General features: G+C 42.5%; 1 protein-coding gene and 1 long non-coding RNA gene across 2 annotated transcripts; one reads left to right on the top strand and one right to left on the bottom strand.

Moving 5' to 3' along the window:
* Positions 1-4,084: 4,084 nt before the first annotated feature.
* LOC112841992 (uncharacterized) lies at positions 4,085-7,036 on the bottom strand. The gene is made up of 2 exons (XR_003213533.1): positions 6,862-7,036; positions 4,085-4,450 (listed from the first exon to the last, which is right to left on the bottom strand). It is a non-coding gene; the product is annotated as an uncharacterized LOC112841992 (long non-coding RNA).
* Positions 7,037-7,207: 171 nt separating this feature from the next.
* Positions 7,208-9,618, top strand: LOC100706687 (protein phosphatase 1 regulatory subunit 3C-B). Its single transcript, XM_005473753.3, has 2 exons — positions 7,208-7,370; positions 7,717-9,618. Exons 1-2 carry the CDS (start codon positions 7,357-7,359, stop codon positions 8,738-8,740), a joined length of 1,038 nt encoding a protein of 345 aa, XP_005473810.1. The 5' UTR covers positions 7,208-7,356; the 3' UTR covers positions 8,741-9,618.
* Positions 9,619-13,592: the final 3,974 nt, after the last annotated feature.

The raw sequence follows: 13,592 nt of genomic DNA, 5'->3' as shown, positions 1-13,592 counted from the left end.
CTAAGCCTCTTAAACAGAGTCATACATAACCTCAAAACCTGTCAGCATCTTAAGAGAAGTCTGCATCATGTGATGACTGCTGGCTATTAAGTATGCCTGATAGCCTCTCCTGATCCCTTTTTTGTCTGCGTGCCTTACGTGAAGACTAACAGCGCCAGCTGGCAGCCCGGAAATCACACCGGAGCCAAGCGTGTCATAAGCTCTCTCCTGTTTGCTGCTCTCTCTCACTCTGTGGTTGGGAAAGTGTCTCAATCTTCCTGTTATCTTCAGATCTGATGTAATATTGACATTTTGAAATTCTACTGAGATTTCTCCTTTTCTTCCTAAGGGAGAAAATTTACTGTCAGTAGCAGAGAAAAGAAAACAAGGAAACAAGCAAACGTGACTCGTAGTATTGACTGAAGTCATTTATTGCCCTATGGGAATGTCCCCAAGAGGGTTGTCCCCGCGCCCAAATTGCTCTTTGAACTGAACAAGCTTCTCGGATGAGAGGTGAAATGTTTTCAAGAAACTTAAAGAAGTCCAGACGCAGACCAAAGTTTCTTTTAGTTTCTGTTTCAACTCTCAGTATCACGGTGAGTCCACTCAGTTCTGACAGCTCGATTTAGTTCAGTCTGATTCAGCTCACCCAACCCTTCCACCCAATGTACTGTAAAGTGGCTGGTTATGAATACTAAATGACGCTTCAGTGAGTTACCAATACAACTCCAACAGAATGACTGGAATTAAAGTGCTGAACATGAAATCAACTGTCCACAGATTCACAAAGAATAGCGTGCCAGTGAGGAGTACTTGTTTAATGCCACAGTCAAAGTTCCACCCAGTTGACCGCTGTGGGCCATACGTACCTTTGTGCACAAAGAGCCCAGGCACCGTGACACTGACTGACTCAGAACTGGAGGAGGGTTGCAGAGCGGCTTGCAAAGGCCTTTGCAAAACATGTCAAAGTATTCTTGGACAAGAACCGTGAACCCTGAGTTGCATTTTTTGTGTTTAAAAGTGAGCATAGGAAAATATGTGCTCGTAGTAGAAGTGTTACATAAATACCATTTAACTTCCCACAATTAATAGCCTTCATTTTTTTTCTTCAGACTATAACTGCAAACAACTCAAGGAGCCAAATTTGTCAACACAACAATTATGTGACAGCTTTGTCAGTGTTTTGGGGAAGAAGTTTTTTCTCATGATCATTTAGCCTTTTAACATGATTATCTTTACACTGGATAACACATACAGGGAGTGCAGAATTATTAGGCAAATGAGTATTTTGTCCACATCATCCTCTTCATGCATGTTGTCTTACTCCAAGCTGTATAGGCTCGAAAGCCTACTACCAATTAAGCATATTAGATGATGTGCATCTCTGTAATGAGAAGGGGTGTGGTCTAATGACATCAACACCCTATATCAGGTGTGCATAATTATTAGACAACTTCCTTTCCTTTGGCAAAATGGGTCAAAAGAAGGACTTGACAGGCTCAGAAAAGTCAAAAATAGTGAGATATCTTGCAGAGGGATGCAGCAGTCTTAAAATTGCAAAGCTTCTGAAGCGTGATCATCGAACAATCAAGCGTTTCATTCAAAATAGTCAACAGGGTCGCAAGAAGCGTGTGGAAAAACCAAGGCGCAAAATAACTGCCCATGAACTGAGAAAAGTCAAGCGTGCAGCTGCCAAGATGCCACTTGCCACCAGTTTGGCCATATTTCAGAGCTGCAACATCACTGGAGTGCCCAAAAGCACAAGGTGTGCAATACTCAGAGACATGGCCAAGGTAAGAAAGGCTGAAAGACGACCACCACTGAACAAGACACACAAGCTGAAACGTCAAGACTGGGCCAAGAAATATCTCAAGACTGATTTTTCTAAGGTTTTATGGACCGATGAAATGAGAGTGAGTCTTGATGGGGCCAGATGGATGGGCCCGTGGCTGGATTGGTAAAGGGCAGAGAGCTCCAGTCCGACTCAGACGCCAGCAAGGTGGAGGTGGAGTACTGGTTTGGGCTGGTATCATCAAAGATGAGCTTGTGGGGCCTTTTCGGGTTGAGGATGGAGTCAAGCTCAACTCCCAGTCCTACTGCCAGTTTCTGGAAGACACCTTCTTCAAGCAGTGGTACAGGAAGAAGTCTGCATCCTTCAAGAAAAACATGATTTTCATGCAGGACAATGCTCCATCACACGCGTCCAAGTACTCCACAGCGTGGCTGGCAAGAAAGGGTATAAAAGAAGAAAAACTAATGACATGGCCTCCTTGTTCACCTGATCTGAACCCCATTGAGAACCTGTGGTCCATCATCAAATGTGAGATTTACAAGGAGGGAAAACAGTACACCTCTCTGAACAGTGTCTGGGAGGCTGTGGTTGCTGCTGCACGCAATGTTGATGGTGAACAGATCAAAACACTGACAGAATCCATGGATGGCAGGCTTTTGAGTGTCCTTGCAAAGAAAGGTGGCTATATTGGTCGCTGATTTGTTTTTGTTTTGTTTTTGAATGTCAGAAATGTATATTTGTGAATGTGGAGATGTTATATTGGTTTCACTGGTAAAAATAAATCATTGAAATGGGTATATATTTGTTTTTTGTTAAGTTGCCTAATAATTATGCACAGTAATAGTCACCTGCACACACAGATATCCCCCTAAAATAGCTAAAACTACAAACAAACTAAAAACTACTTCCAAAAACATTCAGCTTTGATATTAATGAGTTTTTTGGGTTCATTGAGAAAATGGTTGTTGTTCAATAATAAAATTATTCCTCAAAAATACAACTTGCCTAATAATTCTGCACTCCCTGTACTATTGGAACATAGGAGGGGCATTTGCTACAAATTCAGCTTCGCACACTTAGGTTGAATTCATATTAAACAACATATCTTTAATGTTAAATGACTTGGGTAATCAACATTAATTAACAGATGAAGATCAAAATGAGACCAGAGTGTTGAGCAGTAGTGTGGTATCATCGGAGTCATGTGTCAGGAACGCAGGCCGAGTCCAGTGTTGGTGAAATGTTGCAGCAGCCATAATCAGCTGTGTGTTTGTAACGCCCCTCATTCCTCCTGCCAGAATCATTTCCATCTCTTGCTCACGCTGGAAGCCACAACCAGCCGCTTCTGAACCGTGATTTGAATGCGCTCTGCACCGGTCAACGATCACCACACTGCTACCTGTGAAACTTTGTAGCAGTTTCTTGTGTTTAAGCAGCTGTGACCACAAAATACTCACCTGAAGGAAAGTGGTAATACAGTTGACCCCATCCGCCTCTTTCATAATGTGATTGAACCTAAATTTGAGCTTGTACAGCTGCAGGCTCGCTGTAATATTATTAATTTAATCCTTATTTTCTATTATATCCCAGAGGCCTGAGCTTCAAATGAGGATTTCATCTCAACTTCGGGGTTAACTTTGGCTTTTCAGTGGTTTACTTCAAGACTGTGAACCTAACTTGCTCTGGAGCAGGTAATTTTAGAGAGTAGAAATCACCAATCAGTTCTAATTAAAGCAGCATTGCCGTACCAGGAAGATCCCTCAGACTGCTGAATACACATGACATGAGGGTTTAATAGTGTCTCTGTGTATCCCTGATTAGTAATAAATATAGATTCTTAGATACAACTTTACTCCTTGATTTGATTTTTCCCTGCTGGCAGTAAACTATTTTATTGTTCTATAAGCATGCTAAAATAGAGCAGCTATGTGTACTTGCTGACCTTAGATAAAATTTATTAAAATGTTGCTTATTAATTTACATAAACTAAGCCAGTGTTTGAATTCTGTTTTTATACAGTCCTGATCAAAATTTAAAACTGCTTGAAAAATGGCAAAAAATCATATTTTGTATGGTTGGATCTTAACAAGGTTCCAAGTAGAGCTTCAACAAGCAACAAGAAGAAATGGGAGTGAGACAAAACATTTTTTGAGCATGAAATTTATTGAAAACAACGCTTAAACTGAAACAGGCTGTTTTACAGCTGATCCAACATTTCTTCAAGTGGTGCAGACGGCCGCACGAAGGGCGTCTCCTGTCTGGATCTGTTGTCCGTGTTTGTAATCTTCCCTTGCCATCCATCCCCAAAGGTTCTCAACTGGATTTAGATCCGGGGAACACGCAGGATGATCCAAAAGAGTGATGTTATTCTCCTGGAAGAAGTCCCTTGTCCTGCCGGCATTGTGTACTTTAGCGTTGTCCTGTTGAAAAACCCAGTTGTTACCACACAGACGACGGCCCCCAGTCATGAGGGATGCTCTCTGCAACATCTGGACATAGCCAGCAGCTGTTTGACACCCCTGCACCTCCTGAAGCTCCATTGTTCCACTGAAGGAAAAAGCACCCCAGGCCATTATGGCGCTGCCTCGTCTGTGGGGCATAGAAAACATCTCGGCTGGGATCTGCTCTGCTTGTCATGCCAGTAACACTGGAAACCATCAGGACCATCAAGGTTACATTCTAAAAAATGTAAAAATGTAAAAATTAATTTTTTTAATTTTTATTCAAAAATAAAAAGTAAAAAATAAAAATGACAATGAATCCACATGTTTGCGCAGATTTGGCCTTTTAAAGGCATGTGGTCCTAAACTTTTGATCTGCCACCTGACTAAAGATAACTGATACTAAAGGTAACTGAGCAGCAGCTGAGTTACCTTTAGTCTATTTTGTATATTTGACTTCTTCAGTCTTTTCTAATATCATGTTATGGTAATAACAGATAACGGACAGAAACCTTGAGCATATTGAACTGTCTCCACAGTGCAGGACCCAGAGCTCCAGCTCAGGCATGATCACTGCATGATCATTAGAGTCAAAACATTATGTGCTGCATCGATACCACAAACGGAGCACGCCCAAAGAATGAAGCACATTTGTTTCTCTCTTTTCTTTTGAGTGAAAATATGAATAAAATTTTCTTTGGTTGATGTGGATATAAAAAAAAGTCAGATGTGCTCTTCACACTTTCAGGAAACTTTATAAATAAACCATAATAAAAACTTTATTTAACCTCTTATGCAAACCTGCTATTTGAACTGTTTTCACTGCCTTCTTTATAGCACTTTATTTGGGTTTTTCCATCTGTCACATTTATTTGGATGTTTCTATATAAAGAAATCTATTTTCTGATGCAATCCCGAGGCCGTGTTAATATTGACCTTTAGACAGATAAGGCTGTGATAAGTAGTGTCTGTTGTCTGTAGGCCCATGTGAAAGTGGCGTGGATGTCACTTTGAGTCTAAAGTCTCTCTGCAGGAGACTCAGACGTACACAGGCGGTGTAAAGGGGGGAGACCCCACAGCCTCAGGAGGAATCCTGCCCTCTGACCTGAAGAACACAGGATGACATGCATCGCTCTAACTGGAAACTGTGTCTTCTCTCACACTGTAGCAGGTGTAGTTACAGGTGGATGAAGGCAAGAAGTCAGTCAGATCTTTAATTTTAGGCTCGTTCGGAAGAATCTGGAGAACTGAGGTGGACGGAGCATGTTCAAATAGTTTTTTTTCCCCTAATTTTGGTTTGCTGTGGCCTCGGGAACAAGCAGAGTTTACAAATTTTCACCTTCCTCTCAAATGATAACAAAAAAAAACCAAAACGTGAATAAAGCCATTAGCTGGGGTTTAGCTATTTCTGTGTTTGATAAAAAAATCCTTCTTGATGGGTCTAATCAAACCTTTCAGATGGTAATGTTTAACCCACGGCTGAAAAATCGATAAAACTTTAAAAATAGCATCTCAGTCTAAATGTCTGAAAGTGAAAACAGCAACAACTGTGAGTACGAGGAACCAGAGATACTTTTTGTGAGCCTTTCTCAACACTTCTCTGTCAGTACGATTACACTGAAAGCTACAGTATAAACATGATTCTGCTCTATCCACATTTCATGGCTACACTTTTTAAAACTTTGGTTCCTCATGTCTAAATCAAATGACAATGGTTAGGTTTAGGTGAAGAGTCGAAGCTACGGTGCTGCACGGCATGAACTAACAAACACTGGCATCTTTCAAATTCACTTTCACACTTCTAAACCTGTGATAAGAAAAACAATGTTATTATCTGTAGTTATTCCCAAGCTGCAACCACCCATTTATAGAGACCGTTACAAAAAACTCGGCTGGTCTCTCGGGCTTTCGGCAGGGGAGGTCAGTCTGGGTGACCCAAAACAATAGTCTAAAACAGCAACATGTAAAAGCTCTCAGAGATGTCACAAATGCTGTTTTGGGCAATATTCCTGTTACTGATGACACAAATAGAGTTTACGCCCAAACAAGGCTTACCAGACTTGTGTCGACACAATCAGCTTACGGACATCACAATAACCACACGCGTCACAGTGCTGTGATTTTAATCTTATATTGTTTGTTGTCAGTCTTTTCTTTTCTCTCTTTGCCTTTGCCTCAGGCAAAAAGCCCCGAGCCAAAAATCACCCACTTGCAGGCCTCACCTTGACTAATTCAAGTCACTAAAATCGACCTTGCAACTGTTGGTGCCTCAGGTTTGATGTGTGAAGTTCTTACCTTGCACTAATTATTGTGCCTGTGCAATGTACCCACACAGTCTTTGAATACAGCTTTTCTGTTAGCTGACATTAAGCTACCCTTAAAAAACAACGAACTTCAGAACCACTTGGAAACAGCACTACAGATTTGTCCATCTTTTATACACAGTCTGTTTCAGGCTTTGACATTGTGCTCTCCGATTGAAATTCTGGGTCAAAAGTACCAAACACTGTGAGACGGTGCCTTGCAACAGCACCTTTCCAATTTGTTTGTATTCTGTATTATATAAAAATATATTACAAAGGATCCCTGTGTTGGATTAAACAAGCCAGATATCAGTTTCAAGATTCCTCTCGGTGCATTCGCTCTTACATGAATAACCCTGCTGTGGCGGGTAAAGGGAATCCCAGTCACGATAAGGAGGAGCCACGGGGGATATGCTGCACTCCGCAGTGAGTAATCATCTCTAACACCAGCAGGGGTCCGTCATGTTTCTCATATAGCAGCTGAGGCAACAGGCAGAGGCATCTCAACCATGAGGCCCACGCAGGGCCACACACCCCTATCAGCTGGCTGACAGCCAGGTCAAACTCAAGCTGATTGGCTGGCTTAGATTTCCACTTACTTCCCATTGGTTGTTTCAGGAACCATATGACTGAATATGCTAATTATCTCTATGTGGCAGTTGAAATCCCTGAGTGCAGAGCAGCACAGGCACTGAAAGGCAGGAAGAGAGCGAGACAGTAGGAAGAAAAGGGGGAGTGACTGCAGCATGCACTCTTAGGAAAAGCTGCTCTGCAAACTTCAAAAGTCAAACTGAGAACTTTTAAAAACACTTTTTTCCTTGGAGCCTTCTATTTTTATTCCATGAGTGCTACAAGGTAAGCCTAACTGACAAACAACGAGGAAAACATAAAAGAATCTAGGTTTTGCAAAAGTAGGTCACGCCATCCTTGTGAGGATTAAATAGATGCGTCGCTTTTTTCACTGTGCATAAAGTAAAGCTATTTTGAAACTGGGTGGATTTTACAACCATTTTTGGTGACATGCTAACGAGTTTTATCAAACTAGAGCTGAAAGCTGATAAGTTAAGCGATATTTGTTTGGATTAGCCATCATTCTAATGTCGCCTGTCTTTCTCTTTTCATCTCCCTGAAACTTTCTCTAAATTTCTGAACTTTTATCCTCTCCCTCATCACCTCTCTTTCCCCCTTTTCCCTCCGTCAGTGTGCTCAGATCTTTCAGTCCATCAGCGATGCCCGGCCCAGTAATGCCGATGGATGTGGCTATGCGGTTCTACATCAGCCATTCTCCGCCTCCTCTTCGAGGCTTCCTCAGCCACTATGAGGACCTGCAGAGGGCCAAGAACCGGGTAAACCGGTCCAGCACCCATAACCGCAAACAGCAGCTCTACAAACCTCTGCGACCCTGCCTCAGCAACCAGCAGAAAGATGACAGTAACTGCGTGGGCTGGGACAACAGCAAGGCCGGCAAGAAGCGAGTGGTGTTTGCAGACACAAAGGGCATGTCGCTCACCGCCATCCACGTCTTCTCCAAATTCGATGACGAGCCATATCAAAGCAAGCACCTGGACGCAATCACAGACGAGCTGCAGTTCGACATGACAGACCTTGAAACGGCCACAATGGATCTAAAGATCAGCTCGGTTCGCAGCCTGGCATTAGACTTCAAGCAGCCCTCCGCCGACTACCTGGACTTCCGGAACCGCCTGATCCAGAATTCGGTCTGCTTGGAGAGCTGCTCCCTGCAGGAGCGCTCGCTCACCGGCACCATTAAGGTCAGGAACATCGGGTTTGAGAAGACAGTGCAGGTGCGCGTCACCTACGACTCGTGGGTCAGCTTCACCGACATCGACTGCACCTTCATGAACAACGTGTACAGCTCCCAGGACAACGACACCTTCGCATTCGTCCTGGAGCTGCCCTCCTTCATCCCGCCGCATAATCGGGTCGAGTTCTGCATCTGCTTCAAGACCCAGGGCCAGACCTTCTGGGACAATAATGATGGCAAGAATTATGTGCTCAAGCACATCGGCTGGAACGGAGAGGACCTGCACACTCGGCCCTCCCTCGGTTCTGCTGAGCAGAAAAAGTCCCCAGAGCAGAAAAACGAGGGGGTCAAGTTAGTGGAGCTCGAGTTCGATCAGTTTGGCAGCCCACGCATGTCCAGCGGACTGTTTCCCGGCTGGCAGAGCTGGGGTCAGATCGATAACACAGTGCCTTATTGGTGAAACCTGCAGCATGTTTGCTGAACTGGCAATAAAGCGCAATAAGACAAACAGACGGTGACAGGGCATTCAGTACGAGTCCAGCTGTGGGTTGACTCGCAGCCAGAGACTAAACTGAAGCTGTAATGTTCTCAACTGACCTGGTTTTTGCTGTAACGATTGAGGACGATGATGAATGATTGATGAAATATGAGTGGAGAATGACGAATATTTCGGGTTTCCTGTTGTAAAATATTCATGTGCCTTCTCATTGTGCCTGCCCACTAAAATACAAATTATTTGTACAATCCAAGAGAAATGGGGAGCCCCCTTTTGAGGGCCTGATGGATTGGGTAACATAAGCACTGATTGAGATCTCCCTAATAATGTGATATCTGTAAATGGAGCTGATCAAGTCCTTCATATTGAAGGGGGAAATATGGGGAGTGCATGGCGCAATGATGCTTCTCTACTACAGAAAACACAGTTGATTCATTGCTAATGAAAAATGCACACTAAACGTTTGGACATTAAAAATGGCCTAAACTGTAATATTTAAGTCATGCCGCCCTTTCTTTCCCTCCATGTAAATTGCACATACTTGTCTGCTAAAATGTTTGAGTGGTGATATGATTATGGAACTGAGCTGCTATTGTGTCTCAAGAAAAGTCGCTGCATGTGAGTGGTTGCTTCTAACTGGGAAGAAGTTTGGAAACGTCTGTGGTTCTGGTATGTCAAGAAAGAAATGATGTAAGAGCGAATGTTTGCTTTCAGAAGTGCAATTCTTGAAGATGAGTGTACAGTATGTGTGGCTGGAATCAAGAATTTTCTGTTTTGAAACAGCTTATGTTTTTTCTTCACTGAAGAAAGCTGTGTGCCCGGCATTCTGTGTATCACTTGAAGGCGTGTGTCGCCGACGCGCACCACGTCGTTATGTATTTCCTTTTTGAAATAAATTTCTATATTTGTGCTAAAATGTTACGAGTCCAGACCTGTCTTTGAAATAAACGCTGGTATCTTTGACGTGTGTTCGGGAACAAACATAACCCCAGTAGCTTCTCTGTGGTTTCGTTTACAGTCAGTCTTTCATGCAATTACACTGAAGACTCCTAAAAACAAGGTTTACATGCAAACAAGTATAAAATATAGTCTGCTTGTGAGCGGCATGCACCACAGGAATTCAAACCCTCAGCTCGTCAAAATGATTAATGGGCTGGTTTTAAATATCTCATAAATATTATTAATAGTTTAATACTCTATTCTTCCAATTACATAACTGATGTTTGTAAACACAGCAGCGAAAATAAGCGTGTGTTTACAAACGTTTGAGATGAATAATTTACGTGTGCCTATACCGGGAGTGGGCGGGGCTTTTATTCAATCAAAACAAGAAGGGAAAGTACGGCAAGACTTTATTATATGCAACATTGTAAATAGTCATGCTGAGTTACAGATTTTCTTCTATAGTTTTACTTTAAAAATCCATCTCTGTCACATCAGATGGATTTAACACAGGTCTGAAGAGCCTGAAGGCTTTTAGTCACTGGTATCATGTCCCCTGTATACACTAAAAATCTTCCCATAGATGCAGTTTAGCTAAAGCCGGCTTAATCACAATGACCAGTCAATCCTCACTGATCTACATAATGCATTCGTCCATGCATTATATCATACATGCAAGTTTCAGTTTCAAATAACAGCTTCCTTAATTTGATCAACTGCGTTCAGGACGTGTGACTCGCTTCACTGACTTCAGATGAGTTTCTTGTACATTCGGAGTGACTACAAACAGAACACGCCTCAGCTGCCTGCAGGAATTTGGTCTTTATTTCGCTTCCCTCCTTTCACTTGTCCGTGCGGCTGCTCGTGCTGGATTCATATTCAGCAGGAAGAATGGTGACCGGCTGGCATGCACAAAGGAAAGTCCTCAGGCTGGATCAGGATGAAGCCGGAATATTCTCTCTCTTTATCACGCTTTAACTCTTGGGGTGCATCTTTAGCTTTCATGTGTAGCTTTTACATAAGAAAACTCTCTACTCAAAGCACGATACAGTACCGTGACACACCGTGGATGAAGGCAGTGATGTTTTTATCCCATGACTGTGTTGGTAAAAGCAGTAACTCAGAGCAGATTCAGCTCATCAAATTATTGTTATCCAGTTGTACAACTTATTTTAGCATATCCTCCTCAAAAAGTATCCAAGCGTTCCTCAGACTGTTACTGGAGGCCAAGGTGATCCTATCCGGAGTGAGTTTCTGGTTATACAACATGTTTCTGAAGTGTTCAAGGCCAAATGCTTTACATTTTGTTCTAAATTTAGGAAAAAATGCAGCTTTGTGAAGTGTGAAAAACTCTTTACAAGACGTAGTTTATCAGATTTCTTTAAATCCTTTCTGTTAGTAATGAAACAATCTGAAACAAACTGAGTGGACGTGTGAACTCAAGCCCACTCTGCATGCACATGTACTGTGTGGAGCTTTCGTTTTCTTTGAGCTGGGTGATCTGTGCAGATTTCACTTTGACCTTCACTGCTGCTCCTACATTTCTCACTGTGGGGTTTACGGCATAAAAACTGAAAAGCTGATCCAGTATCAGCTTGAGAAGACGCTTTGATCGTGAAGTCAACCTGGCTTTGGGCTCCAGCTCTCCTCCACCTGCTGGCACGTGGATCCACATTCCTTTTAAACCTGTAATTTCCTGAAGGATCATCACAAAAACTCTTTCTGCCCATCAGCTTTTCATTCCGTTTGTGTACATGTGTAGGTTCCTACGCTCGTTGTCACTGTGTTCCCTTTTATTGCACAGCCTACTCTCATTTCCTTTTCTTCATTTGGTTTTCCTGTTTACATTCCTCTGCACTCTGTCTCGACAGAAGTGGTAAATTCAAGCGAGCAAATGAAAATGAAAGAATTTTTATGAACACCGCATCTGCACTTTATTATGAGTCTTTCTCCATCATTTCTAACTTCTGTGATAAATTTTGACACACAGTTACAGCAGAGCCCAAACAGTAAGTCCAGCTTATAAACCAAATGGCTGCATAACCTCTCTATAACACGTTTATTACCCTTCGGCACTAACTGATTACTCACTACAGCTTTGCATCATAGGTTTCATTGTGAGCGATGTTCTGACTGGACAAAAATCAACCATGTATTCAGGTGCAGGAAAGAGTTGTGATCAGGTAGTGACTTACCTCCCAGAAAATGCAAAGTAGACATCAGAACATGTCAGACAGAATTTGATGTAAAGGGGAAAATGAAGCACCTATAGATTTTTTTATGCATTTTTTGCCAAACAATGATATAACTAAGGGAAGTAGCCTTCAACTGGCAAGGTGTTGTCTCCTTCCTCTTTCTCCTGTTGTCCTCCTCTGCTCTCCGGAGGTCCTCAGTGTCTGTCCTCCTGCCTTCTTTCAAAACATGATACTACTTTCTCACCAAATATTATCATCAGTCTGTTATGATCCAAAAACAAACAAATGTGTTTATTTTGATGAGGAAAAACATCAATACCTGAAGTTTAAAATAAAAGTCCTCATATTTGTATAACCTCCAGTGATGTGGACCCCTGGGCTTGTGCCCAAAATACATCTTGTGCACCAATCAGACATAACATTAGACCACTGATGGGTGATGTCAATAACACGCCTGTCAGTGGGTGGGATATATCAGGGGGGCAAGTGAACATTTTGGCCTCAAGGTTGAGGAGTTTGGTGCAGAAAAATGGGCACGCATAAGGACTTGAGGTAGTTTGATGATGGTCAAACTGTGACGGTCAGCTGATTGGGTTCAATTCAATTTTATTTATACAGCACCAAATCACAACAAAAGTCGCCTCAAGGCGCTTTATATTGTACAGTAGATCGTACAATAATACATACAGAGAAAAACCCAACAATCATATGACCCCCTATGAGCAAGCACTTTGGCGACAGTGGGAAGGAAAAACTCCCTTTTAACAGGAAGAAACCTCCGGCAGAACCAGGCTCAGGGAGGGGCGGGGCCATCTGCTGTGATTGGTTGGGGTGAGAGAAGGAAGACAGGATAAAGACATGCTGTGGAAGAGAGAGAGAGATTAATAACAGATATGATTCGATGCAGAGAGGTCTATTAACACATATAGTGAGTGAGAAAGGTGACTGGAAAGGAAAAACTCAATGCATCATGGGAATCCCCGGCAGCCTACGTCTATTGCAGCATAACTAAGGGAGGATTCAGGGTCACCTGGTCCAGCCCTAACTATATGCTTTAGCACAAAGGAAAGTTTGAAGCCTAATCTTGAAAGTAGAGATAGTGTCTGTCTCCCGAATCCAAACTGGAAGCTGGTTCCACAGAAGAGGGGCCTGAAAACTGAAGGCTCTGCCTCCCATTCTACTTTTAAATACTCTAGGAACAACAAGTAGGCCTGCAGTGTGAGAGCGAAGTGCTCTAATAGGGTGATATGGTACTACAAGGTCATTAAGATAAGATGGGGCCTGATTATTTAAGACCTTGTATGTGAGGAGCAGGATTTTGAATTCAATTCTGGATTTAACAGGAAGCCAATGAAGGGAAGCCAAAACAGGAGAAATCTGCTCTCTCTTTCTAGTCCCTGTCAGGACTCTTGCTGCAGCATTTTGGATTAACTGAAGGCTTTTCAGCGAGTTTTTAGGACATCCTGATAATAATGAATTACAGTAGTCCAGCCTGGAAGTAATAAATGCATGAACTAGTTTTTCAGCGTCACTCTGAGACAGGATATTTCTAATTAGAGATGTTGCACAAATAGAAGAAAGCAGTCTTAAATATTTGTTTAATATGTGCGTTGAAGGACATGTCCTGGTCAAAAATGACTCCAAGGTTCCTCACAGCATGGGTCAGAGCATCTCCAGAA

Source organism: Oreochromis niloticus, linkage group LG13 (assembly GCF_001858045.2).
Source record: "Oreochromis niloticus isolate F11D_XX linkage group LG13, O_niloticus_UMD_NMBU, whole genome shotgun sequence".
Classification (NCBI taxonomy): domain Eukaryota; kingdom Metazoa; phylum Chordata; class Actinopteri; order Cichliformes; family Cichlidae; genus Oreochromis; species Oreochromis niloticus.
This window is presented reverse-complemented; position numbering and strand designations above follow the sequence as displayed.